This window comes from Chiloscyllium plagiosum, unplaced genomic scaffold (genome assembly GCF_037043375.1).
Source record: "Chiloscyllium plagiosum isolate Xiang-an unplaced genomic scaffold, Cpla_swu_hap1 HiC_scaffold_27, whole genome shotgun sequence".
In the NCBI taxonomy this organism is placed as follows: domain Eukaryota; kingdom Metazoa; phylum Chordata; class Chondrichthyes; order Orectolobiformes; family Hemiscylliidae; genus Chiloscyllium; species Chiloscyllium plagiosum.
In genome coordinates this window covers 68,526,216-68,550,663 of record NW_028270165.1, presented here as the reverse complement: position 1 = coordinate 68,550,663, position 24,448 = coordinate 68,526,216, and the positions used below count along the sequence as shown (strand labels likewise).

General features: G+C 49.3%; 1 gene segment (V, D, J or C); it reads left to right on the top strand.

Annotated features, from left to right (window-relative positions):
* The first annotated feature begins 2,963 nt into the window (after positions 1 to 2,963).
* LOC122543738 (T cell receptor delta constant-like) lies at positions 2,964 to 23,152 on the top strand. The segment is given in 5 exon segments: positions 2,964 to 3,730; positions 17,583 to 17,888; positions 18,816 to 18,890; positions 19,807 to 19,917; positions 21,616 to 23,152. Coding segments are annotated over 4 exon segments (531 nt in total).
* Positions 23,153 to 24,448: the final 1,296 nt, after the last annotated feature.

The window sequence follows — 24,448 nt, the reverse complement described above, 5'->3', positions numbered from 1 at the left end:
AAGGAAAGGCTTACATTTGTGAAACACATCTTTTAACAGGGAAACTAAGAAAAGGTCTGGTGACGTGGGTCAAGACAGATTGCTTCATTCCTTCATTCTCAGCCTCAGGCAAGCAAAGATTTAAAAGAGAGAGAGAGAGGAAGGGAGAGAGAGGGAAGTTACAATTTATGACTTTCTTTCGATAACACAAGAACACAATTCCAAGATGTTTCTCGGAGATGGGGTGAGCAGAGCCCTTGCCCATCAACGTCCATATGGGATTCTCTCCACGCTGCCAGATCTTGAAGCAGTTAGGAATTATAGCTGTGTGGGAGAGTGAGGCAGGGTTGGAGGTGAGGTCCAGGTCAAGGCGAGTGAATTGGAATTTCAGCTGGACAAGGGCTCCTGACTCATTCACTCACTCATTGAGGGAACTTCCACCAATCCCCCAAGGAGTTGGTCTGGGAACAGCACAGATGTTCGTCTCGTCACCTTGAATCAGAGAGGGTGAGATCATCTGATCTGCATGCAGCAGTCAGTGTGCAGTTTTTGTACTGCTTTGTATCACTGTGGGGATATATACAGCTGGGACACAGTAATACAATCTGCTGCATCGCCCGTACAATAACCTCTCCAACCTCAGAAGCCCCTCTAAATCCTTTCTAATAACCCTTCTGGCTTACCCAAAGCTTTTGCCTTACACCCTTCCAAACCCCCATCCCTTCCCCTTTTCCATTCTGTGAGTTTTCCCCACTTTGAGTCTGTATTGATTCCGGCTGCTGGATTTACATGAAGACATGTCCAGTTGCTTTCTCTCTCTCTTTCGTCCGTACCGACCCTAGAGAAGGGATCCTGAGTAGATAAGGGGACAGCGAGTGGATTTTGTCCAGGGATTGACCTGCGTGTGTCATATGGAGATACCGAGAAGCTCCTATTCGGGAATGGGACCAGGCTAATCGTGAGACCCAGTGAGTACGTTGTTCTGAACGAGGCTTTACATTAAGTCTGTTTTATTTTCTCTGTCTCTCTCTCTCTCTCTCTCTCCATGTGCACAGAAGCTGCCAAAACTCTTTACTTTCTGTAACAATTTCTCCTTGGCATGCGCGAGCTTGGTTAAGGATCTGACTGCTATCTCTCAAATCTTGCATTTGTTTCCACCGCAGAACAGGGGGAGTGAGAGGGGATTTGCCATGTTTCATTGGGAATCCGAACTGGAACAATCCAGACAGCTCTGTAGTTTGCCGAGGATCCCGAGTTGGAGACCCCCTGAAAGAGCTGGGAAGGTCGTGCACTTTCTCAGGGTTTCCAAGCATCTTCTTTTTTGCTTGATGCATATATATATTGAAAGAACTAGTCACGAAATGCGCCCTTGGCCCGCTTTGGGTTTTCCAATCAGTGCCAAAACAAGTGGGTGACCACCTATGAACATTTGGAACCTTAAGAACTGATGTCTGACCCAAGCAAGCTATAGACTTGGGTGGTGGGGACATGGTGAACTGCCTCTGTGTCACTGGCTTAATTGGCATGCGCCCTGTTTGAGTTTTGACGTGGAGAATTATCATTGTGTAAGATATTGCTTACAGACCACTAATATTCGGAGCAGGAACCAAATTGACTGTGGAGCCAAGTAAGTGTAAACTATTGGTGTCAATTTCACATGTTCTCCAGTCCTGGACTGCACAACTTGGAGAACAGGGTGACAAAATATTAATTGGCATTAAGAGAGAGTAATCCTGTACTCAGAAAGGGTTTCCCAAAAAGGCTAGAGTGTTAATTGCCAAATATTGGATGCTTCGTAGAGAGTGCAACTCAGTCAGTTGGCAGAAATTTGAACCCAACAGCATCTTCCCGTATTCCTAATAATTCTGAACCATGGTGTGGCTTGGAAATCACCTTTCCTTGCGCTCCCTCTCAAAGTACCAGACCCTTGCGTTGAAAGCGGACGGCATGGTCAGTCCAGAGCAGAAAGGTTTCAGCCCAGTGGCCAAACCCACCACTCCTCCCCACCCCCTCAGTTACAGGTCGAATGGGGTTAGAATTTCTGGCGAGTTGGCAGGTATATGTCAGGCTGGTTATCACTGTGTATGATCCACTGATCTTTGGAGCTGGGACCCAAGTGACTGTGGAACCAAGTAAGTTGAGATGTTTACCTGGGGTGCTTAGCACTTGTGAAATCCGTACCGTCAGTGCTGGGTAGTTCATTGCAGGGGCACGGTGTGTTCATGCTCTGGTGTAAACTATTGAACTATAGTAGGTTTCAGTGGAGTGGGGACAGGGAATAAAAATGGGCTCCTGGTGACTGAGTGGGTATCATTGGGACAAAGCAAGATTTTTGTCTAGGTGGCTGTTACTGTGCTGGTTATAATCTAAAGCTGATTTTCGGCAGCGGTACTAAACTGGAGGTCGTGCCAAGTAAGTACAAACTGAGCGTCTTTTGTTGCGAGTGAATGCCATTTCTGAGCTGTGTGACCCTTGGAGGGACGAACAGAGGATATGTCAGGGAAGCCACCGTCTGGTGCTCATCAGCCCTAGGGCTGTACTGTACTGGGCCTCAGGCCTGGACTTTCGGCACAGTCGTACAGAACAAAAGGTCCTTTGACCCATTGGCCTTGCCCTTCCCTTGTAGATAGACCATGACCAGCGTGAACAGAAATTCACCTCAGACTCCCACCAAAACCTCCCCAGTTCTTTCGAATGCTGATGCAAGGGAAAAATAAAGTGAAGGTTTGCAATGGAGTTCAAAGACAAATGATTCATGATTATCTCCTCTTTTAAAACAAAACCCATTCCCTCCGATTTTCCCACGTCAATGGTAGATTATTCAAAGGAACCTGGGTGACAGGCTAATCTGACCAGGAATTGGATGCTAACGGGAATCCCACCAGACAGGAATTTCTGGACTCCCCAAATTAATGTGGAGGAGGGGGAAGATGGTTTAATGAGGGTGGAGAGAGTGCGGGGTGGAAAATAGTAATTGTCACCTGGGTATCTTAATTCAGACCTTCGAGTATAGGAGTTGGGATGTCATGTTGAGGTTTGTACAGGACATTGGTGAAGCCTCTTCTGGATTATTGTGCCCAGTTCTGGTCTCCCTGTATTATTAAGGAAGGGTATTATTAAACTGGAGAGGGTTCAGAAGAGATTTACTAGGACGGTGTTGGGTGTGGAGGGTTTGAGTTAGAAAGAAAGGCTGGATAGGCTGGGACCTTTGCCACTGCAGCATAGAAGGTTGAAGGGGTGACCTTATAGAAATATACAAAATCATTCAGACTATAGATAATGTGCATGGCAAGGGTCAGTTCCCTGGGATGGAGGAGATCAAGACTGGGGATTTTTTTTTTTAAGGTGAGAGGAGAAAGGTTTAAAAAAGGACACAGAGGCGATTGTTTCACCCAGAGAGTGACTCGTAATTGGAGAAACTCGTGGATGCGGGCACAGTTATGGCATTTAACAGTCATTTGGATCAGAACATGAACGGAAGAGGTTTAGAAGGATATGAGCCAGGACCAGGGAAGGGGGACTGTTTAGTTTGCCAACATCCTCGGCATGTTCTGGTCGAACTGAAGGGTCTGTTTCTGGGCCGTATGACGCCATGGCCTGCAAATTGAATGTACCCCCCAGCTAAAGGCAAAGGAAAACCCAAGGCATTAGCGTGCATGCGGGTTGGAGTCTTTTTTTGTACCATCTGCTAACACTGTGTGGACTGAAAAGATGATCTTTGGCAGTGGGACCCAACTCATCGTGGAACCCAGTAAGTCTGATGTTTGATTTCTATCTGGGTATTGTCAAACAGGAGTCCTCATTTTTGGTTGATTTTGCTCTTTTTGTTTGAGCGGGAGCTGTCACTCAGCAAGGACAAGCAAGGGATGGTGGGGGGCGACATTATCTCAGGGCTTGAGCTAACCCCTTGAGTTCCTCCCTTACTGACTACCCTGATGACTGCTGTTTGGGGAAGGTCATCCCCTTGAATATCCCTCGCCTGCCCGCGCCCTCAAATCCCTGAATGTCTGCCAGGGGAATCTTTCCTCGCTCATGAAAAGCAAGTCTTCTATCTGTCCAAAAACGCTAGTACTGAAGCAGCATTGCAATCAGAGAGGGAATTGGGGACCTCAATAATGTTGTCTAATTGCACTGAAGGCAGATCCTAGACCTCTTCACTTTTCAGAACTTTGGGAGGGAGAGGGGGTTGGAGATATTTCCAAACTTTATCTCCGGTTTCCCAATCATCCCATCTGACTTAACGCGATGGTATATTGTTCTTTTGTAATGGTGAAATAAGGAGGAAGCTGAGATTTACCCCCTCCCCACCCTGGAGTGTTTGTGTCTGAGGAGTAATCACTGTGATGCTTATTATAGCACTACTGAAAAACTCATATTTGGCAGCGGGACACAACTCAAGGTTCTACCAAGTAAGTGATTGAAATGTCTCTCCTTTGCCAGAGCTTCTCAGACAGAGTCGAGGTCGTTTCCATTATTCAGTTGCAAAGGCACAGCGCCAATAAGATGAGATTTAATGGGCCAGGCATTGACGCACAGCTCACATCTCGCCAAGGGGTACAGTGGTCAGATGGGGAATGTGAACTGACAAGTGGAATTCTGGATTAGAGAGGAAGTCCCATTCAGAAAAGTTTGGCTGGGTACCAATAATCTGAGTGAAGGAGGCCTCGTTTTTCGTGTTAAGGGGTTGTTGCTGACAGAGTCCAACAACTTAGAGGTCATTAAGGTGGTCTCAAGGAAGGGATGGGAGAAATATAGAGCCACATTTCCCCCCTACAGCCCCCAACCCCCCCCCCCCCCCCCCCCCCCCCCACGCGCACACATGCACATAGATAGACACACATACACAGACACTCGGGCAGAGACACAGACACACGCAAACACACACTCAGACATGAACTCACATACACGTGCACACAGACACACACTCGGACATAGACACACATACACAGACACTCAGGCAGAAACTCAGACACACAAACGCACACACTTAGACATGGACTCACGTACACACACACAAACACGCACACATACACACACGCATACATACAGACACACACACATACACACACACACACGGTTGTGTAGACACACGAGCGGTAACATGTCAAAGTAGGGATCAAAACATCACCCCTCGCCCACCCTCAGGAATTGTTTTACCAATAAATGTCGCTGCAGAGTTATCAGGAAGGCAAAAGAAGGTAAATATGGGGCAATTGATTGTCCCATGTGTCTGCTTTCATGTCTAGAACGGGGTCCAGAAAGGTGGGGGGAGGTCACAGTCTGAAACGGGGGTAGGTCATTTCGGACTGAAGTGAGGACTGAAGTGACTTCACCCAGAGGGTGGGGGAGCCTCTGGGTTTCACTGTCGGGGGTCGCAACATTGAATGATTTCAAAAAGTAACTAGCTATCGGACTATTGGATCAAAGGGTGATGTGGGAGAATAGGATCATGAGATGGATGATCAGATATAATCCCATTGAATGGGGGGGAATGACGGGGCCGAGCAGCACAGCCCGATGTTTCTGTATTTTCAAACTAGTGAACAGCAAAGAAACTTGGAGGGGGGGGAATGGTTGCATCTGTTTGGGTGAGCAGATAGAGAAGGAACATGAAGCCAGCAACATGAGGTAATTGTGAGGGAGACTAAACCAAGCTTTGACTGCACTGTGGCTGTGGCTGGGTCTGAATTTATAACAGCTGGTAACACCGTGATAGAGTGTACCGTGCTGAGAAGCTGATTTTTGGAGGAGGGACCAAACTCACGGTGGAACCCAGTAAGTCTTGTGGCGTATCTTCTCGGGAACGGTGTCGTTAGCCCAGAGAAGGCCCACCAGATTTATAACAGTGATGGCGGGAAGAGAAATACTCCAGGGTCGCAAAGAGTGAAGGGGGGCAGGCACGGTCGGTTGAGTGATGTACACAGAGCAGGCAGGGAAGGAGAATGCATCACATTCAGTGTAGACAGCAATGGGAAATTAACAAGGTGGAGGGAAGGCTGAACAGCTTTTAGAGCTCTCCTTACCAATCTTATGCTTTTCAAATGTGCAAATCGAACAGAATGAGATTCAATGAGGTCCAGGGAGTTTGGGGAGACAAATTTGGGACCTGTCCTGACATGTTTTTTTTTGGAGCACTTGAAATCTTAACATTCAAACTAGGGTCAATGTGAATCCTCCCATGACTTGTCCATTTCACTCGGGAACCAACTACAGAGGTAGGACACTTGCCTTCGGCAGTGGGACCAAACTCACCATCAAACACTGTAACCCTCATAGCTGCTTAGAGGTCTGGACAGAGTGGACGTGGAAAAGATGTTTCCAAGGGTAAGGTAGCCTCAAGGTGAAGGGCCAACCTTTTGGAATTGAAATGGGGAGGAATTTATTCAGCCACAGTGTTGGAGGGAAAACCTATTGCCACACAGAGCTGTGGAGGTCAAGGCACTGAGTGTATTTAAGACAGAGAGGTATTTTCTTCATTGGTGAGGGGATCGAGGGCTACAGGGAGAATGGGGTTGAGAGACACCATGATCGAATGATGGAGCAGACTTGACGGGCCAAATGGCCTAATTCTGCTCCTATCCCTTATGGTCCAAGCCATCCCACCGTTTCAAAGTTTGGTTTGTAGCTAAGCAATCAGGAAGCCTACTCTTATCTATAATCAGACCAAACGGTAGTGCAGATAAAACTGCCTTACAAGCTTTGGCAAACTTAACCCAGTATGCGTTCTGTCCATAGAGAGCTCCCCCACCACAATCCTCCTGTCTCTGGGAAACAAACACCATCTCAAAATGCCCTGGCAACAATGAGTCGGTAGAGTCTTTTTTGAATTAAAAAAATAGCGCTCCATTTTTACTTCTGTGGCGGGTGACTGTTTTTCTACCATCTGGCAGCACGATGACAGCTATGTAAATATAAAGCTGTTCTTAGTCAGTGGAACCAGGCTTATGATGGAAAGCAGTAATTTCTTAGGACTGACTATCGTCAAACCTACAGAGGAGAGTAAAAAAAAAACACCTCTGACCAAGCCTCAAACACTTTCGCACACAGTGCTGGTGGAAGGTCGGGGAGGGTGGGGGAGAGGGTTAGAGAGTACCACTGCCACTGACAAACCGAAATCCCAGTCAGCCCCACGTATCAGTTCTGGACGACCTCTCGACTCATCCGTCCATTATCTTACAACCCCAGGGATTCGGGAACAGAAATGGGTTAATCAGACCCTCCAGACCTGCACCATTATTTCTGGTTGACCTGCGGCCGAAATCCACATGTCTTCCTTGGGTCCATCCCCCTTCATAACTGAGCTAAACAAAAAATATATATCTATCGCAGCTTTCTCAATAGGTAGACAGGGTGGTGAAAGTGGCGTTCAGCACTCTTGCCTGCATTGCTCAGACCTTTTTGTATAGGAGTTGGAGACGGCATGTTGAGATTGTAAAGGACATTAGTGAGGCTTCTTCTAGAGTACTGTGCCCGGTTCTAGTCATCCTGCCGTCGGAAGGATATTATTAAGATGGAGAGGGGTCAGAAACGATTGCCAGGAATGGAGGGTTTGGGTTATAAAAATAGGCTGGGAGCTTCTTCTCTGGAGTTTGAGCCTTATCGAGGTGGATAAAATCATGAGGGGTATAGATAAGTTGAATGCTGAGGGCCTTCTCCCCAGCTGGGGGATTTCAAGACTAAGGGCACATTTTTAAAGTGAGAGAAAGATTTAATTAGGGACATGAGGGGCAACTTTTGTTTTAACGCAGGGTGCGGCTCTTGTGTGGAACGAAGTTCCAGAGAAAGCGATTGATACTGTTACAATTATAATGTTTGAAAGACATTTGGATAGGTTCATGAATAGGAACAGTTTGAAGGGACATGGGCCAAGCCCGGAAAATTCTAAGGAACAATGTCTGACATGCCAGTTTAGACCCAGAGAGAACCCCCCAACCCCACCCCACCCCAACCGCCTGCCACATAAAGACTTGTGTTCGTCTCCGTTGTGGTGAGGGTGAATTTTTGTAGCACCTGGCACCATTGTGCTAGCAACTGGAAACTCATCTTCGGCAGAGGCACCAGACTCTCTGTGCAAGCCAGTAAGTGGTTAGACGTTACTGCCTCAGATCTGATTAAGTGTATCTGTCACAGACTGCAATGGGACTGTTAAATACTGAAGTGGGCTGTTGTTTCGTTTTGTTTTATTTTTAATTGAGGAGGTTACAAGGGGCGATCTGGGGTTAGAGGCTCTGCAGAAGGCATTAATTGTCTCTATCTAGGGGGCCAAATCAGTCTCTGCAGAGGATGTGCTAACCAGAGGCTTAGTGTGAACCGTCCCAGGGATTGACAATGGGAAGGCAGTGATGTATGGCAAAACATTCGGCCCATCGGCCAAAGTCTACAATTTTGCATTTCAGGAATATTTACTCAAGTGCCATAGAGACAAGATTAATAGAACTTTACAGTAGAGACAGGCCCTTTGGTCTGTCGAGTCCAATACAAGCTCCCCATCTCATCCTCATTCTTCAGCCCTGTCTCCTTAGCCCTCCACATTCATCCATTTCAATACATGCCGAGCTCCCTTTAAAACCTTCATTGCTCTGCAGGCTGCTCATTCCGCATCCCAACATGGTAAGTGTTCTCCTAACTTCACGCCGAACTCTCTCACTGACAATCTGGAAGTTGTAGCTCCCTGCTAACTGACTGGTGGAAACGAAAAATCCTTTCTTCCCTTCTCGAAATTGTTTATCACCTCAATAAAGGTTAGGCCTCAATCATCTCTGCTCCGTCCCCCATATCTCTCTCTCTCTCTCTCTCTCTCTCTAATCTTCCCTACTCCCTAGAATCCCTCAGGCCCCAAGAAATTCTCCAGTGCCCTGAAGAAATTTGGAATGATTCCAACAAAACTCTGGCCTTAGTTTATGGCCAAAACGCAGGCTCGTGTGGTCAGTGCCAATGGCAATGGCCTGCTTCACTGAGTGGACCACTGGGGAAGGATTTGGCCTGACCTACATGTGACCCCTGACCCCACAGCCCCACAGTTAGAGATGGACAATGAATGCCCATACCAATCCAGCGATGTCCGTAGCCCATGAGCGGATGTGAAAGCTATGTTTGGAGGGTTTCTGTCTTGGGCATATTTGCTGTGTGAAATTACTATAATCGCAAAGAGAAGCTCACATTTGGCAGCGGCACCCAACTGACAGTTAAACCTAGTAAGTTACAGCTGAGGCTTTTTTTTTTCATTCATTCTGCTGATGTGCTGTTTATTTTATTTTGTTCAGTGGATCGGATCCTGGTGAAGAGAGTCTGGGCAGAGAGCCAAAGTAGTGCTGCAAAGAGAGAGAGAGACAGAGAGACAGATTAAAGGAATGATCACAGATATTTTAGCTGGGAGAGCAATTTGGAGAGAAAGTGTGTGTTCCAATCCTGGTTAAATTCAAGACACTGAGGCCAGGAATGTCCGAAATTTGGCAGGCACTGAACGGCTGAACTGTCGCGCGGCCAAGATGTTAAAACCCCATCTTGATCGCTCACGGAATCTTTTGATTGCAAAGAAAGTCTATGGGCTCGTCAGTGCCAACAAATGCTTCTTATTTATCCCTCTAACAGAACCTGCCAGAAAAGTTCTCCCCCGGTTGCAGATATATGTCCAGCTTTGAAACATCCTGTACAATTCGCCTTCACTGTTCACCAGGGCAGCTCATTCCAAATCCTAACAAGTCCCCAAAGCTCGAGGGTAGGCGGTTTAAGGTGAGAGGGGAAAGGTTTGAAAGGGACCCCAGGGAAAACATTTTCGCGCAGAAGGTGATGCGTGTGCGGAATGAACTTTCAGAAGAAGTATTGGAGGCTGGTACATTTAAAGGGCATCTGGATGGGTATATGAATAGGAAGGGTTTGGAGGGATATGGGCCAAATGCTGGTAAATGGGACTGGATTAGTCTAGAATTGGACAGAAAGCTCTGTTTCAGTGCTGTACACCTCTATGACCCTGAGTAAAGAGGCATCCCTTCATCACACTCCGAGCTCTGTTGCTGACAGTCCTGATGGTGTGGCTCCCTGATTACTAACTGGTGGGAGAGAAATATCTATTCTGTCGAAATTGTTCACAGATTTGATCACCTCAGACAGGGTTCGGCCTCGATCTTCTCTGCCCCATACCTGATCTCTCTCTCTCTCTCTCTCTCTCTCTAATCTTTCCCTGAGTCTGTAATCCCCCGTGCCCGAGGAAATCCCTTATTTCCCGAAGAAATTTCGAATGATTCTAACAAAATCCAGGCCTGAGTAGACGGGCCGGGCTCAGACCCACGTGGTCAGTGCCAATTGCAATGGCCTGCTTCAGCAAGTGGTCCACTAGGGAAGGACCTGGTCTGACCCACATGTGACTCCTGACCCCACAGCTAGAGACGGGCAATGGAATGCCCGTGCCAATCCAGCGATTCCCGTGCCCTGTGAATGATTTTGAAAGCTATGTCTGGAAGGTTTTTGCCTTGAGCAAGTTAACTGTGTAGATTACAGAGCGAAACTCATATTTGGCGGTGGAACCCAACTGACAGTTAAACCGAGTAAGTTAGAGCGTGTTTTCTTTTTTGTTTAATTTCATTCTGCTTTTGTGTGGGGTTTTTTTTGTTTTGTTCAGTAGAAAGCAGTGTCTGGGCAGAGAGCCAAGGTAGTGCCACAGAGAGAGAAGGAGCGAGAGAGAGAGAAAGAAACTATTGCAGGCATTTTACCTACAAAACTGTATGTTCCAGTCCTGCTCCGATTAAAAACATTGAGACCAAGAAGCTGATCTCCTGTTGTCACAAATGTGGCAGGCACTGAAGGGCTGAATCGTGGCGTGGCCCAAGATATTAAACTCTCTTTTTCAAATGCCCCCTTCCCAGAAACTATTGATTGAACAGAAATTGCATGTTTTGTCAATGCCACCAAGCCCCTTTTTTTTCAGTCTAACAGAGCCGTGTGACGGAGTTTTCACTTCCAGCCAGATTGAGGGAGGCGAAACGTAAATTGGTCACGTCCAAATGCGTATCCAGCTGTCCTTTGAATCCCCCCTGTGGAATCCACCTCCACCCCCCCCCCCCCCCCCCCCCACCCCCGCCTCCCCCAGGCAGCTCACTCCAAATCCTAACGACCCCCTAAAACTGGCTGGCACAAGGTGAGAGGGGAAAGATTTAAAAGAGTCCTAAGGGGCAACTTTGTCCCACAGAAGGTGGTGTGCGCATGGAATGAGGAAGCGGTGGAGGTCGGTACAATTGCAGTATTCAAAAGAGGAATAGATAGAGTCAATAGCCAGAGACCTTTCTCCAGGGCAGGATTGACTGATACGATGGGTCAAAGTTTTTAAGATATTAGGAGAAAGGTCAGAGGTAGGTTGTTTACGCAGAGAGTTGTGAATGTATGGAATGCATTGCCAGAGGTAGTGGTGGAAGCAGAGTCACTAGGGACATTTAAGCGACTGCTAGACATGCACATGGATAGCAGTGAGTTGAGGGGTGCATAGGTTAAGTTACTATATTTTACATTAAGATTAAACCTCAGCACAACATCATGGGCCTCAGGGCCTGTTCTGTGCTGTACCTTTCTATGTTCTATGTTCTAAAAGGCATCTGCATGACAGGGACATGGGTCAACTGCTGGCGAATGGGACTAGATCAATTTAGGAGATCTGGTCGGCATGGACGAGTTCGACTGAAGGGTCAGTTTCCATGACGTACAGCTCTATGACTCAATGACACTAATTAAACAAAATATCCTCCCCTCACCTGTCGAAATTGTTCACAAATTAGATCACCCCCATCCCCCATAAAGGTCACCCCTCAATCTTCTCCACTCCGTGTCCGATCTCTCTCTCTCTCTCTCTCTCTCTCTGTGTCTCTCTCTCTCTCTCTCTCTTTCTCCCTCTCTTTCTAATCTTCCCTCCTCGCTGAAATCTTTCAGGCCCAAGGAATTCCCTCATTTTCCTATGAAATGTGTCAAGATTCAAACAAGCTCTGGCCTGAGTTTCTGGCCAAATCCAGACCCTTCTGATCAGCGACTAGTGCAATGACCTGCTTGACCAAGTGATCCGCTGGTCTGACCTCCATGTGACCCCTGAACCCACGGCTAGAGATGGGCAATAAATGCGTCTGCCAATCCAGCGATGCCCGTACCCCGTGAACAAATTTGAAAGCTACGTTTGGGAAGTTTCTGTCTTGGACGTGTTTACTGTGTAGATTACTATGATTATGGTTATGATCTCACAGCAAAACTCATATTTGGCAGCGTTATTCCTGATGAAGGGCTTTTGCCCGAAACGTCAATTTTACTGCTCCTCGGATGCTGCCTGAACTGCTAGCACCACTAATCCAGAACAAAGTAAGTTAGAGCTGAGGCTTGTTTTTTTTTAATTTCATTCTGCTTGTGTGCTGTTTTAGGGGTTTTTTTTCTGTGGAACAGATCCTCTTGAAGAGAGTCTGGGCAGAGAGCCAAGGCAGTACTGCAGAGACAGGGAGAGGGGGGAGGGGGAAAGAGAGAGAGAGAGAGAGAGAGAGAGAAAGAGAGAGAGAGCAATATAGAAGCGACTGCAGGCATTTTAGTGATGACAGCTGCTTGCTCCAATCCTGCTTCAATTAAAGTTACTGAGGCCAGGAAACCATCCTCCTGGCGTCTGAAATGTGGTGGCCGAATCGTTGATATGGTCAAGATATTAGACTCCATCTTTGAAATTTCCCCTCCCAGAAACTGTTGATTGAAGATGAATTGTTTTGATTTGTCAGGACTTTTTTTTTTATTAGGCGAAAGTGAGGACTGCAGATGCTGGAGATTAGAGTCAGGATTAGAGTGGTGCTGGAATAACACAGTAGGTCATGCAGCATCCGAGGAGCAGGAAAATCGACGTTACGCAGGAATTTTTTTTTATTCTTTTATTTCGGTCACCTGCAAAAAAGGTTTCACCTCAGCTTGATTGAGGGAGGCAACATTCAAATTGCTCACTTTCAAATATAGGTCGACCCTCCTTTGAAATTTCCTGTCGAATCTACTTCCACTATCTCACAGGCAGCTCACATTAAATCCTAAGGATTCAAACTTAGAGGGCAACGGTTTAAGGTGAGAGGAGAAAGATTAAAAAGTGACCAGAGGGGCGGTTTTGTAATGCAGAGCGTGCTGTGCGTATTGAAAGCCCCGCCAGAGGAATTGGTGAGGATTTCGTACAACTGCAAACTCTAAAAGGCATCTGGATGTTTGGATGAATAGGAATGGTTCAAAGGGCTCTGGGCCAAATGCTGACAAATGGGACTTGATTAATTAAGGCTGTTTGATGTGCATGGATTGGTTGGGTCTGTTTCCATGCTATTCATCTCCATGACTCTGAGTAAATGATCAGAGGATTAGATAGGGTAGACAGCGAAAGTCTTTTTTTACCGAGGATGACGACGTCAGCTTGTACGAGGGGTCATAGCTACAAAATTGAGGGGTGATAGATTTAACACAGATGTCAGGGGCAGGTTCTTTACTTAGAGAGTGGTAAGGGTGTGGAATGGCCTGCCTGACAATGCAGTTAACTCAGCCACATTAGGGAGATTTAAACAATCCTTGGATAAGCACATGGATGATGATGGGATAGCGTAAGGTGGGGGGGGGGGTGTCGGGATTAGATTAGTCCACAGCTCGGCGCAACATTGAGGGCCGAAGGGCCTGTTCTGAGTTGTATTGTTCTACGTTCTATGTTTGAAAGAGGTTTCTCCTCATCTCACTCCTCGCTCTTTTGCTGAAAATGTTGGAATTGCAATCCCTCATCTCCCCCACCCAACCCAGGTTACTGATGACAAAACGTCTCCCATTTCGGTTTGACGTAACTCATGCAGATATGTTTCACTGAACGGGTGATAAAGAAAATTAACTCGTCAGCCCGCAGTCCACGTTTTAGTGGATTCTTTTTCTCTCCCACCCACTCTCGACTAAAAGTGGAGAAACCCAAAGGCATTAGGCTTCCCCAAGGACGAAGTGTGGTTACATTTTCTGAAACGAAACCAAGTGAGCAAGAGCTTACTCAAAGCATGTGGGAGAGTCACTGAGGAGCGGTTGCCACACCATCTCGTGTGGTTGGAAAGAGTTGTTTTATGGGTGACACCTGGTCTCACTGTAACAGCAGGAAAGTGAGTAGCTGACTCTGAGACCCAGAGGATCCTTTCAACACTGTCCTCTCACTCTGACATTTGCCTGAAGTAAACTTGTTAGTTAGGCATGCCCTGGAACACACAGGAAGTTAAGTATTACCAAAGGCATATATTTCTTGGGGGAGAGTGTTGAGAAATTAAGGCAGTGGGGCTTTGACTAGCCACTGAAAATGTGGGGATCAGAATGTCTGCAACGTGCCCACACTGCCAGGGGAACTTCTGCTCTCTCTTGGCTGTGTTCAGAGGGGGGACAGAGATGAGTCAGTGACTGCAAAGTGCAGCAGAAAAATAGACCCACAGTGACCCAGTGCAGCCTCTCCGTTCTGCACCGCACCACCTTTCCAAGCAATATTGTCCCAGCTCCCCTTAACCAGCCTCCACCAGGACCTGGGTCAGTTCACTCAGAGGAGGGCTCCTGCCCTGGACGGTCACCACTGCATGGGATGTTCTTGAAAAGGAGACAGTCAGACAGTTGGCCATTGTAGGTTTGTTCAGGGCAGCCATTTCATGTTATGAGCGCTCTGAAATTGTCTTTACAGACGTGGGGGGGGGATGGCAAAAAAGGATGGGAGAGCTTGAGAAGCCTGTCTATTCGGTCTAACAGAACAGTGCGAGACAGGTCTTACTGCGGCTAGAATAAAGGGAGCAAAACTTAAATCATCACTTCCAAATTTCCGTTCAGTAATTGCCGATGAAATCCGCCTCCCAGGTGGCTTATTCTTAATCCAAACAATTGGCATGAAGTAAAAGAGTTTTCTGCTCATCTCACTCCTCGGTCTGTGACTGAAAATCTTGAAATTGTGGAACCCGCCCCCAGATGAGAGAAAATATCTCTCATTGTCCCCTTGCAGTTGGACATAACCGGGTCACATCACATACTTGGATGGGTGATAAGGAAAAGTAACTGGCGCCAACCAACTGTCCAGTTTTTAATGGATTATTTGTTTTTTCAGTTAAAACTGGAGAAACCCATAGGCTCCCCCCGAGGAGGGAGAGTGGTTGCATCTTCCGTGACCTGACTGTGTGAGCAAGTTCCTTCTCGAAATGCAATGCAATGCCATAAAGTCATACAGCATGGAAACAGACCCTTCAGTCCAACTATCGTCCCATGCCGACCAGGGTAAATTAATCTAGTCCCGTTTCCCAGTACGTAACCCATATCCCTGTTCAAGTCGCCATCCAGATGCCTTTTAAATGTTGCAAATGTTGCTTCCTCTGGCAGCTCATTCCATACACGCACCACCCTCTGTGTGAAAAAGTTGCCCCTCAGATTGCTTTCCCCTCTCACCCTTAAGCCTATGCCCCTCTAGTTCTGGGTTCCCCCACCCTGGGGAAAGACCTTATTAATTCACCCTATCCATGCCCCTCACGATTTTATAAACGTCTGTAAGGTCACCCGTCAGAGCTCCGACGCTCCAGGGCAAACAGTCCCAGTCTATTCATCCTCTCCCTATAGCTACTGGTGCATCTTTTCCGAACCCTTTCGAGTTTTGCAACATCCTTCTGCAACAGGGAGACCAGAATTGAACACAGCATTCCAGAAGTGGCCGAAGTAATGTCCTATTTGGCCGCAATTTCACCTCCCAACTCCTGTACTCAATGCCCTGACAGATGAAGGAACAGAAAAGGATGGAGGGCTTTTGCCCGAAATTCGATTTTCCTGCTCCTTGGATGCTGCCTGACCTGCTGTGTTATTCCAGCACCACTCTAATCTTGATGATAAAGGGATGGTCTCGCTATAACAGCCAGGGTTTGAGCAAAGTTCTGCCTGTGAGACCCCCGGAGTCTTTTCAACCTTGTTGTTTCATTCTAACATCAAACTGAAAGACTTAACTTGGTACACATGCAAAGGCACAGATAAATATATAGGGGTGGGGAGAGTGAGTAGGGCAGTGGCATTTAGTTTGTCCACTGAAAATTTGGGGCTCAGCAATTCAGCAGTACTCCCACGCTCAAATGGGGTATTTCAGCTCTCTCTCAGCTGGGTTTCCCAGGTGGCAAAAATAAGTCAGTGGTTGCGAGATACAGCAGAAAAATAGACCCACAGTGATCCCGGGGCAGTCTCTCTATACTGCATTGTGCCACCTTGCCAAGTGATATTGTCTCAGCTCCCCTTAACCAGTCTCCACCAGGATCTGGGTAGATTAGATTAGATTAGATTCCCTACAGTATGGAAGCAGACTAAACGCCACTGCCCTACTCCCTCTCCCCACCCCTACAAACTGTCTCCCACTGCCCCATTTCAGTTGGGCGTAACCAGGCCAGATGTGTTTCGCATCGCGTACTCTGAAGGGTGACAAAGAAAATTAATTCACCCACCTACCATCCACTTTTTAATGGGTTCTTTGTTTCCTCCATTAAAGCCAGGACGTGGAGCTGCCGGCGTTGGACGGGGGGTGGATCAAGTTAAAAATCTCACAACATCAGGTCACAGTACAACAGGTTTATTTGGAAACACTAGCTTTCGGAGCGTCGCTCCCTCATCAGGTAGCTAGTGAGCTATGCTCCGAAAGCTAATACTTCCAAATAAACTTTTTGGACTGTAACCTGGTGCTGTGTGTGTGTGTTTTTTTTTTAAGTTTCTCAATTAAAATCAGAGAAACTCCCAGGCACTATCCTTCCCGAGGAGACTCAGCGGTTACATTTTCTGCGACCCCCATACCCCCCCATCCCCCCCGATTGTGTGAGCAGGTTTGTTCATGAAATGCAATGGAAAGTCATACTGCATGGAAGCAGACCCTTCCGTCCAACTCATCCGTGCCGACCCAGATACCCCTAACCTTATCTATTTCCTGTTTGGCCAGCACTTGGCCCATATCCCTCTGAACCCTTCCCATTAATGTCCCATCCAGGTGCCTTTTAAATGTTACAATTGTACCAGCCTCCACCACTTCCTCTGGCAGCTCGTTCCATACACGGGCCACCCTCTGTGTGAAAAAGGTCCCTTTTAAATCTTTTCGCCTCTCATCTTAAACCTATGCCCTCTAGCTTTGGTCACCTCGGGGGAGAGAACTTGGCTATTCACCCTACCCATCCCCCCTCCACCACCCCCCCCCCCCCACCAACGAATTTATAAATCTCAATGAGTTCTCCCCTCAGCCTCCAACGCTCCAGGCAAAATGGCCCCAGCCTGGAGCTCAAAGCTGTCCACTCTCTTTAGCACCCTGATAAAGGTCTCTCCCCAGTTTGACCGAATCCTTGCTGGAGTTGGGTGATCGGAATTGTCTCAGGGTATCTCCAGAGATAAATTGAAAAGTTAGGCCAAGCGGATGAGGTCTTGGTGCAGGATGAGGAAATCCTTGACATAGGCTCATGTTGGTGAGGTATTGCTGTGGAGAGTCTTTGGTCTGACTGTAGGTCTCTGACAGGCAGTGTCCTGCAGGGACCAACGCGGGGAACCCCTGTGGTTGGGAGTAAATGGACAGGGAAGAGAGATTTGATAACTGCCCCAACTTCTTGGTCTTTCAGAGGAGAAAGATGCCACGGGGCCGAAACTGTCGGTCTTCTACCCGCCAGTCGCGTCCGAACAGGGTCTTGTACCTGCGGCAGTCTGTCTGGCCGATGACTTCTTCCCCAAGACCATCCAGCTGTCGCTGAAGGTGGAAGGGCACAACCAAACCACCGTGGCCAGACCCGCCATCGTGACAGACGATGGCTACTACAGGACGTCCAACTTCCAGCCCGTTCCCAGTGGTCAGAGCAACGTCATCATCTGCGAGGCAAAGCACGAGGGCAGTCACTTCTTCGTCAACGTCACCACAGAGAATGAGGGCGGTAAGTGGCAGGGGAGGGGTTTGGAGACATCGCCCCCAGCTCCACACACTCCCCATGTTACCCACTCCACCTCCAGCTCTCCCCCTTCCCTTATTCCCCATCCCATTGCCTCCCCATCCCCTCACCCTTGTTCCCCATCCCTTCACCCTCCATGCCCTCCCCTTGTTCTCCCATCCCCTCCATTCCCTTCACCCCCTCCCCTTGTGTCCCATCCCCTTACCCCTACACCCCTACCTTTGTTCCCCATCCCCTCACCCTCCCCATCCCCTCCCCGTTCCCTCATCCCCTCACCACCTCCACTGCTTTTCCCTTGCACCCCATCCCCTCGCCCCCTCCACCCCTACCTTTGTTCCCCCACCCCTTCCCTTTGTTGCCATCCCCTCATTCCCCACCCTATCCTTGCTCCCCATCCCCTTGCCCCCTCCACTCCCTCCCCTTGTTACCCTTCCCTTCATCCCCCACCACCACTTTGCTCCCCATCCTCTCACCCCCTCCCCTTGTTCCCCTATCCCCTCACCCTCTCCATCCCCTCCACCCCTACCCTTGTTCCCCATCCTCCCTCACCCCCTCCACCCCCCATTGTTCCCCATCCCCTCGCCCCTTGCTTCCCATCCCCTCACCCCCTCCACCCCTTCCCTTGCTCCCCCAACCCCGCTCCCCCTTCTCCCACTTCCCTTGCTCCCCCAACCCCGCGCCCCCTTCTCCCGCTTCCCTAGTTCCCCCAACTCCTCACTATTATCCTCCTCCACCTGTTCCCCCATCCCTTCACCCCTTTCCCTCTTCTTCTTGTTCCTATCTCCACTTGTTCCCCATTCCCCCTCGCCCACAACCCACCTTGGTGGGACGGAGGTGCCAAGGGGGGGGGGCCTGTACCCCTCAGCTGAGGAACATACTGGCCAGACTGACCACTCCACCATCTGTCCACAGGGACACAACAGAGCAGCAACGCATGCACGGGATCGTCCTCCGACAACATGGAGGCAGAAATCGCCTCCTTTCAAGGTCAGTGTCCTTTTGGTGGGGGGAATGGGGTGAAAGGAATAAACTGGCAGAGGAACGCCGAGATCAGCGGAAGGAGAGAGCTGGAGGGGTGAGGGTGGGGGAGAGGGATGTGGGAGAGCGAGTGAGACAAAGAGACAGTTGAAGGATGATGCACAGAGAGTGAGAGAGAGAGCGTGGGGGAAAGAGACAGACAGGGAGCGAGATAGAGTCTTAGAGACGGGGAGAGAGACACAGAGAGGGTGAGGGAAAGAGACAGAGAGATAGATGAATTGAGAGACTGATGGACGGATGGAGAGATTCCTGGTGAAGGGTTTTGCCAGAAACGTCTATTTTCTTGCTCGTCGGATGCTGCCTGGCCTGCTGTGCCTCCAATCTCCAGCATCTGCTGTACCCACTTTGGCATGGATGGAGAGAGGGTTTGAGAGAGGGAGGGAGAGAGAGGGATGGTGGGATGGGCAGAGTGACGGAGAGAACTGTTTCATGGAGGGAGGAATGGGGAGAGTGTTGTTGAGAGGGATGGGAGGAATGGAGAGGGATCGAGAGACGGATGGAGAGAGGTATTGGGAGAAGGGTGGATGGGAAGGAGGAGGGAGTGAAGGATTGAGGGAGGGTGGAGAGACGGATGGAGAGCAGGAGAAAGGGCCCGGAGAGAGGGATGGAGGGTTAGGGAAAGGGAATGGAGAGAGGGATGGGGAGAGGTGTGGTTGGAGAGAGGTGTGAATGGAGAGAGGGCAAGAAGGAGTGGGACAGAGAAAGGGATAGATAGAGTTGTGGATGGGAGCAGTTGACAGTGTGTTTAGTGTGTGTATGGTGCCTGGTGCGTTCTGATGCTCTCGGATCCAAGTCGGGGGGCAGAGGGGAAGGGCACATCTCGGTCATACCATGTTGATCGTTTGTTTAATTGTAACCATCGCAGATAAGCAGCGGGGGAACTTTCTTTCTCTGACGGTGATGGGCCTGAGGTTTCTCCTCTTCAAGAGCGTCGCTATCAATCTGCTGATGACTGCCCGGGCTTGGCTTCCCTAAGGTGGGTCCCATCTCCCCTCAGCTCTCACCTCGCTCCCCCCCCCCAACCACCCACCGTCTGTCTGCAATCCCACCATTTCCCCAATCTTCCCCAATTTTTGGAGTGGCACGATGGCTCAGTGATTAGCACTGCTGCCTCACGGCACTAGGGTCCCTGGTTCGATCTCAGCCTCGGGCAACTGTATGGAGTTTGCACATTCTCCCACCCCGTGTCTGCGTGGGTTTCCTCCGGGTTCTCCGGTTTCCTCCCAGAACCAAAGCTGTGCAGGTTAGGGTGGATTGGTCATGCTAAATTACCCATAGTGTCCAGGGATGTGTAGATTAGCATGGATTGGCCATGCTAAATTACCCATAGTGTTCAGGGATGTATAGGTTAGCATGGATTTACTATGCTAAATTCCTCATAGTGTCCAGGGATGTGCAGGTTAGAGTGAATTGGCCGTGCTAAATTACCTGTAGTATTCAGGGATGTGTAGGTTAGAGTGGATTGGCTCTGCCAAATTACCCATAGAGCCCATGGATGTGTACTTTAGGGTGGATTGGCCACGCTAAGTTCCTCATAGTGTTCGGGGATGTGTAGGTTCGGGTGGATTAGTCAGGGGTAAATGTAGGATAGTAGGGTAAGGGAATGGGTCTGGGTGGGTTTCTCTTTGGAGGGCCAGTGTGAAATCGTTGGGCCGAAGGGTCTGTTACTACAATGGAGGGATCGTCCCATTATCTTCACATCTGCCCCCTACCCTAATCTCCCTCCATTTATACCACAATCTCCCTCCATTTACTCTCAATCACCCTTAATCGTCTACCACCTCCCACCAATAACCCCCCTTCCCATTTTCCTCATTTCTCCCAATCCCTTCTCCATCTCCCATATCTCCCTCTTCCCCTCCCAATATACCCCTTCGCAAATCTCCCCACCTCCCTCGCATCTCCTCTATTCTCCCCATTTCCTCCATCTCCCCCACCTTCTCCATATCCTCCCATTTCCTGCCCATCTCTTTCATGTATCCCCCCTCCCCCATTTCTCCCAACTGCTCCCATTTCCTCCACTACCCCCATCTCGCCATCTCTTCCCATTTCCCCACCTCCCCATTTCCCACAATCTTTCCCATCTCTCCTCTATTTCCCTCAACGCCCCATCATCCACATCTCTCCCCCATCTCTCCCCATCTCCCTCCAGTTTCCCCATCTCTCCCAATTTCTCCACATTTCCCTTCCAATTTCCCATCTCTCCCCATCTCCCCATCTCTCTCCCTATCTCCCCCAGCTTCCTCCCATTTCTCCATCGTTCCCCATCTTCCCCCATTTCTCTGCATCACCCTCCCATTTCCCATTTCCCTTTCACTCTCCCACCTCCTACAACCTCTCCATCTCCCACAATACTCCCCCATAACTCCCCCATCACTCACTCCCTCCCTCACCACTGCAGTGGGAGGGGGGAACATGGCAATGGGAGAATGGACAGTGCCAACACAACCACATCTCTGTCCTCTCTTTCCCATCCCTACTCCACCAGAGAAAAAATGAGGTCACTCAGTCCCTCCAAACCCAGGTCAATCTAGCCCCCTGTGTCTGAGCAGTTGACAGGTTCTCACCCCAATCCAGCGTACACTGTATTCCCCTCCCCATACTGCCCTCCCTCCCCAGAGTACACTGTCGTTCATCCTCTGCATCATTCTCTCTCTCTCTTCTCATCCCACAGGAATCGGAGTGCGCTCCATCCGCCAATGAAAGAAAGTCAGGAAAAAAGCAGAGAAGGTTCCGGATTTGCTCCCAGTAAATGGTTTGCCTTAGGCCTGGCTCCAGACGCTAATTCCCTCAGGCTCGGAACTGCCTCCTCTCTTTTGTAACTCTTAAACTCTCTGCCTCTCTCTGTCTCTTTCTCTTTCTGCCTCTCTGGGTCTCTCTGTCTCTCTGTCTCTCTCTCTCTCTCTCACTCACTCACACACACACGCACACACACACAATCACACACAAACTTTCTCTGTCCCTCTCTGTGTCTCTGTTTCTCCCTGTCTCCGTCTCTATCATGCTGTCTCTGTCTATCTGTTTCTCACTCTTGGTCTCTCTCTCTCTCTCTCTCTCTCTCTCTCTCTCTCTCTCTCTCCCCACCATTCTGTCTCTACTTCTCTGTGTATCTCATTCCCTGTCTCTCTCTCTCTCTCTCGCACACACACACTGTCTCTCTCCATCTCTCACTCTGTCTCTCTCTTTATCTCTCTTTCCATTTCTCTCTCTCTGTCTCTCTCCGTCTGTCTCTTTCTGCCTCTCCCTTTCTCTTTCTCTCTCTCTCTCTGTCTCTGCTTCCCTCTCTCTCTCTGTCTGTCCCTCTCCCTCGCTGTCTCCCCCCTCTCTGTTTCTCCCTCTCTCTTTCTCTCTCCATCTGTTCCTTTCTGCCTCTCTCTTTCTCTTTCTCTCTCGATCTTTTTCTGTCTCCCTCTCTGTCTCTGTCTCTCTATCTCTGTCTCTCCCTCTCTGCCTCTTTTCTTCTCTCTCTGTCTGTCTCTGCCTTCCTGTCTCTCTCTCTCTCTCTCCATCTGCCTTTCTCTATCTGTCTCTCTTTCTCTCTCTCTGTCTCTCTCTCTCTTTCTCTATCTGTTTCTTTCTGTCCCTCTCTCTCTCGCTGTCTCTCTCCATCTGCCTCTCTCTGTCTCTGTCTCTGTCTCTCTCTCTCTCTCTCTCTCTCTCTCTTTATCTTGTCTGGGTCTATTCTCAGCGAAGAACAAATTAATGAGTTTTTGTACATATTTCTTAGGGACTGTGCGGGTATGGAGTGGGGAGCGTTGGGGAGCGGTAGGGTGGGGGAGGTTTCAGATGCTGTAGACCAGCTCTCCCTGCGGATGAGCCACCGTGCGGTTGCTTTTCGGAGGGTCGGTGTGGACTTGTTGGGCTCAAAGGCCTGTTTCCACACTGTAAGTAATCTAATCTAAAGAGTATCTCACGGCTGGGCCACAAGGAGCTGGTTACACTATTGCTCGGAACGCAGATGTGTAAAGATAAGGCAGTGCAACACAGCATCTGCTTTCCTTTCTGTTAGAGTAACAGGCAGCTACAGCGGGGGAACGGGGATGGGTGGGGTGGGGTGGTTGGTGGAGGGGAGGTTTCTGTACATTCGTGCCATCGCGTGCTGTGCTAGCCCTTTGCTCAGGAGGTTGTGTAACCAGACAGAGCCTCGGCTTTCCTGTGCTGCGTTTCTCTGTGCCACTGTGAACAGTCAATAAACCTCGCTCTGTGCTACAGATGGCAGTCTCTGAGTTATCTGTTCCGGACTACATTAGTTTCTCCCTGTCTCTGTCTCTACCTGTTTCTTGACTGGGGGTGTGTGTGTGTGTGTGTGTGTGTGTGTGTGTGTGTGTGTGTGTGTGTGTGTGTGTGTGTGTGTGTGTGTGTGTGTGTGTGTGTGTGTGTGTGTGTGTGTGTGTGTGTGTGTGTGTGTGTGTGTGTGTGTGTGTGTGTGTGTGTGTGTGTGTGTGTGTGTGTGTCCCGTCAGTCTCTCTCCACAAAGGGACAATCCACGAGAGGCCTCAGACCGCATGAAGGGATCGTTCGGGCCGTCGAGGGGCTGAGGGGGTAGCAGAGAGAGGGGGCCAGAGGGAGAGAGAGTGGGGGCAGAGACAGAAGGTTAGAGAGAGAGTGAGAGAGTGGGAGAAGGGGAGCGAGAGGGAGAAGAGGAGCGAGAGAGAGATGCAGAGGGCGGAGGGGAGGGGCAGAAAGAGAGGGGGAGAGGGAGAAACAAAAATAGAGAGAGAGGGAGAGAGAGAGGGGGATGGAGGGAGAAGAGGGGAGAGAGGGAGAAAGACGTGGAGTGGAGGGGGAGAAAGAGTGGGGGAGAGAGAATCAAAAGCAGAGAGGGGGAGAAGGAGGAAGGGAAGAGGGAGAGGGGGAGTGGGATGAGAAGGAGGGGAGAGAGAGAAACAAAAGCTGGGAGAGGGAGAGAGGGGAGAGAGAGACAGATGGAGAGGGAGGAGGGGAGCAAGAGGGAGAGAGACAGAGAGGGCGAGAGAGATGGAGGGGTGGAGGGGAGAGAGAGGGAGGGGGAGAGAGATAGAGGGGGCGAGACAGTGATGGAGCGGGAGGAGGGGAGAGAGGGAGAGAGAGGGAGACAGAGATAGAGGGGGCGAGAGATGGAGGAGAAAGGGAGGAGAAGAGAGAGAAAGCAAGAGAGGGAGAGAGAGAGGGAGAGAGGAAGAGGAGGGAGAGACAGACAACAAGAGATAGGGAGGGAGAGAAGTGTACAGAGACAAGAGAGAGAGAGAGAGAGAGGAAGGCAGAGAGAAGGGGGTAGCTAGTAATTTTCCACTGAGCTGTCTGTATGCGTGAGTTTTTTTATCACAGACAGTAATAAATGCTGCAGGTTGTGGGCTGGAGGCAGGAAGGGAGGATGGTGTTTAACGTCACACTTGGCCTGCGGTTTATTGTCAAGAAAGAAAACTGGCAGATAATATGATGAGAGTGACAGGCAGCAGGCTCCAGTCAGTGGGGGGGGGGGGGGGGGGGGCAGATGGGGTGAGGGCGTGCGAAACAGTAAGAACTCT